Source organism: Ochlerotatus camptorhynchus, unplaced genomic scaffold, assembly GCF_037179485.1.
Source record: "Ochlerotatus camptorhynchus isolate MF236.1 unplaced genomic scaffold, CSIRO-AGI_Acam_v1.1 ptg000108l, whole genome shotgun sequence".
NCBI lineage: Eukaryota > Metazoa > Arthropoda > Insecta > Diptera > Culicidae > Ochlerotatus > Ochlerotatus camptorhynchus.
This window is the reverse complement of record NW_027040598.1, coordinates 1707129-1710161: the sequence shown is the minus strand read 5'-3', so window position 1 is coordinate 1710161 and position 3033 is coordinate 1707129. Positions and strand designations below refer to the sequence as shown.

The following is a 3033-nucleotide window of genomic DNA, read 5'->3' as shown; positions in this document are numbered from 1 at the left end:
AAATGTAAGTGTGGATTTCTCACACCCTCTGTATACGCTTTTTACAACAACTGTGAAGGTACTTTTACAACAAACTGTAGCGTACATACAATTTTTGCCAGAATGAAAATTGTTGTCTAAAATCTTAACAAGAAGATGAATCGACAAACTAGGTAACATAAGTTTTACAAAATTATTTTAAAAAAACAAAATCTATCTGCTTCCAAGCACTGCAGGTACATCTTTTTATACAAATCTGTAAAATAATCTAACATTTACGATTAAGTAAATCTACGATTTGTTGACTTAATACCACCGAAAAACCGACATGAAACTTAAACTTAACTTTTGCTCGAAAATCTAGAACGGACCATTTGTTCAGAATAGATCAGACACGAACCAACTCATAAATTGTGCAGCGTGTTCTTGGCGTAGATAAACGTTTTCCTTTAACGTGGGCACAGATGTCAGTAGTTTGCTGAGCAGAAATTTCATGGTAATAGGCTAAAAACGGGTATCTGTCGAATACAAGGATCGATGGAGGGCAAATGGTGTTTATTTCTTGTACTTGTGTGGTTTACTATTTTGAATTCTCAAGTGACACAGACGTGCCTTTTTAACTTTAATTAATTTGAATTTTTTTATAATTATTATTTAAGTTGCTAGTCCTATCAGACTTGTTGAGAGTATGATGGATGGAGGGATAGATGCTGTCTAACTTATCTCTCGGCTCTATTTTTAGATACCTATTCAACTGCCAAGCTACATACACATACACTAGGCATAACTTTTATTTTTAAATCACGTTCGATACTGTTTACTGTAACATTTCTAACTACGAACGTATCATACTTCGTCTTGTTCTTAAAACTCTTTACTATTGCCGAATAAAATAACTTACAATTAGCTTTAGTAACTCAATTACTAAGTAAGTAGTACGTGTGTTCTTCAACCCGAACATTGTCCGGAATAGTTCATGATCTCTTGGTTTTCTTACCCGTTCTCGTTTTTTTGCCCAACAAACTCGATAACCTTTTCGATATCAAAATTACCGCTGCCAAGCTTCCAACAATCATGGCACTAAACACTACAATCACATCCCACGAATAGTAAACCGCAAGCGACAATTCCCCACCGTAGGACTTCTCCAGCCTGTGCTCTCGATTTTTCATTACATTCTCAATGCACCAAACCGACAACTCAACGGGAGTCTGCGGTCTGCTTCGATATGCTTCCGAAACGGCCATGGCAGCTTTCTTCATGCTAAAAGCGATCGGTTCTGTTATGCTGATTGATTGGACAAAAAATCTACAACATCTCACCTAGATCCAAGAGCGTCCTGAATGCATTGGTAGACGTACTCGGGTTGGTTAATGCTTTCGTAATGCATCGTGACTCCTATGCCCCGATTCATCAGGGCAGCTGCATTCAGAAACTGATCTCCGTAGATGGGAGTCGTCACGACCGGTACACTGCAGTAGACAGCTTCCGACACTCCCAACAGTCCGCCGTGCGATAGAAACAGTCGAACATTCGGATGACCTGAAAACAAGCTTAGATCAATGATAAAATTTGAAAATTAAACACGATTTCTTACACAGAACATCTCGCTGAGGAAGCCACTTTCGTACGACCACATTCTTTGGCAGATCGCTCGGGTTATCATCCTCCCATTTCCACAGAACCTTCATTGGGATTCGTCGTAGGGCACTCAAAATGGCATCGCGTTTCTCCTTCGGCAGCGTCGAAGCTCTCAAAACCGATCCCCACGAAATCACTATCACACCTTCGGGTGAGTCATCCAGCCACTGCTGAAGATCCATAGGTAACGGTTTCAGGTTTCTGATGTGCACGCCACCCACTTCAACAACGGCCGGAACGAGTGGCCTCGCCCCACTCAACGTGTAATGCTGATTGACCAGCACCAAACTAGTGTTCCGAGCAATATCCCTAACATCCGGAATACCATCCCCGAACTTGGCCGCCAGCAGTCGATTATCATTCCACTCCACGATGCGGTACAACAATTTCACCGATCGTGTCACGAACCAGTTCTCGAACCGCTCCCAAAAACTCATTTGCTCCGAAAAGGTGCTAAATTCTGAAGGAATGTACGACGGACTATCCGGTTGGCCAACGCGATCGTAGTGCCAAGGCATCAGGGCACAACTGCTAAGCCCTACGAACGGCACTCGCATCACGTGACTCACTCCAAGCATGCAATCCGTCGAGAAGAATTCCGTTACAATCAGGTCGAATGGCTTCGAGCGATGCAACGCCAACACCTGGTCCAATGCGGGAGAATTCAAAGCCGAGGAACAGGTACCGAATCCCCAATCGGCAAGCTCGTAGAATTCTACAAAATTGTCCATAAACGTTCGACGCGAGAAGCCCTGTAGGAGAGGTTAAACGGATCAATCAAGTTTAAATCGCGCAATAACCAACGAGTCTTACCTCAAGATTAAATGCATTGGTCAGAATGTCCTGCCCTTGAAAGGCGTAATCTTTGTAGTTTGGATGTGGGTCGTCCAAATTCGGAAAGTAACTGACCACCGTAACATGGTGACCTGATTCGGCCAAAGCACGCATGATGGGTTGGAACACCTTGAAATGGCTCAGGCCTGGGTGGGCGAATAGGCCCAATATTCGGTAGGCAGATGAGTTGTGCAGTAAGCTGATCCATAGGACACCTACAGCGAGGCCAATCCAACCCGTACGCATCACTATAAATAAAAATACAATAACAGAGGTGTTACTCAATCGATAGAGAGCAGCAGACTGATTTAGGTACCTACTACCAGCAACGCTATGCAGTACAAATGCAGAGTCGAGCTAGTGAAGCGATTCGATGTATGGGTGAGGAAAGTGTGATAAAGCATTTTTTCGATAACGTTTGATAAGAACAGAGTGTTTGTGTGCAGAAGGTTTGTGTTTAATTTAATTCAATGTTGAATGACGGAAAGAAGAAATAATCAGAGTTGAAGTGCCATTATTTCAAGCAGCGCTCATATGTGCCTATACTTATCTACATATTCAGCTCAATTTAAAATATCT

The 3033-nt window shown here is 42.6% G+C and overlaps 1 protein-coding gene across 1 annotated transcript; it reads right to left on the bottom strand.

The window, feature by feature from the left end:
• Window positions 1-422: 422 nt before the first annotated feature.
• LOC135699408 (UDP-glycosyltransferase UGT5-like) lies at window positions 423-2725 on the bottom strand. Its single transcript, XM_065219664.1, has 4 exons — window positions 2434-2725; window positions 1577-2372; window positions 1302-1521; window positions 423-1242 (listed from the first exon to the last, which is right to left on the bottom strand). Exons 1-4 carry the CDS (start codon window positions 2698-2700, stop codon window positions 954-956), a joined length of 1572 nt encoding a protein of 523 aa, XP_065075736.1. The 5' UTR covers window positions 2701-2725; the 3' UTR covers window positions 423-953.
• Between the last annotated feature and the right edge of the window lie 308 nt (window positions 2726-3033).

Bases quoted from the DNA above. Each gene is read 5' to 3' on its own strand.
- LOC135699408 (XM_065219664.1), bottom strand. From the start codon at position 2,700: ATGCGTACGGGTTGGATTGGCCTCGCTGTAGGTGTCCTATGGATCAGC. The intron at 1,522-1,576 runs GTAAGAAATCGT...GCTTGTTTTCAG, and splicing joins TCCTCAGCGAGATGTTCTGT to GTCATCCGAATGTTCGACTG. The intron at 1,243-1,301 runs GTGAGATGTTGT...GATCGCTTTTAG, and splicing joins CAGGACGCTCTTGGATCTAG to CATGAAGAAAGCTGCCATGG.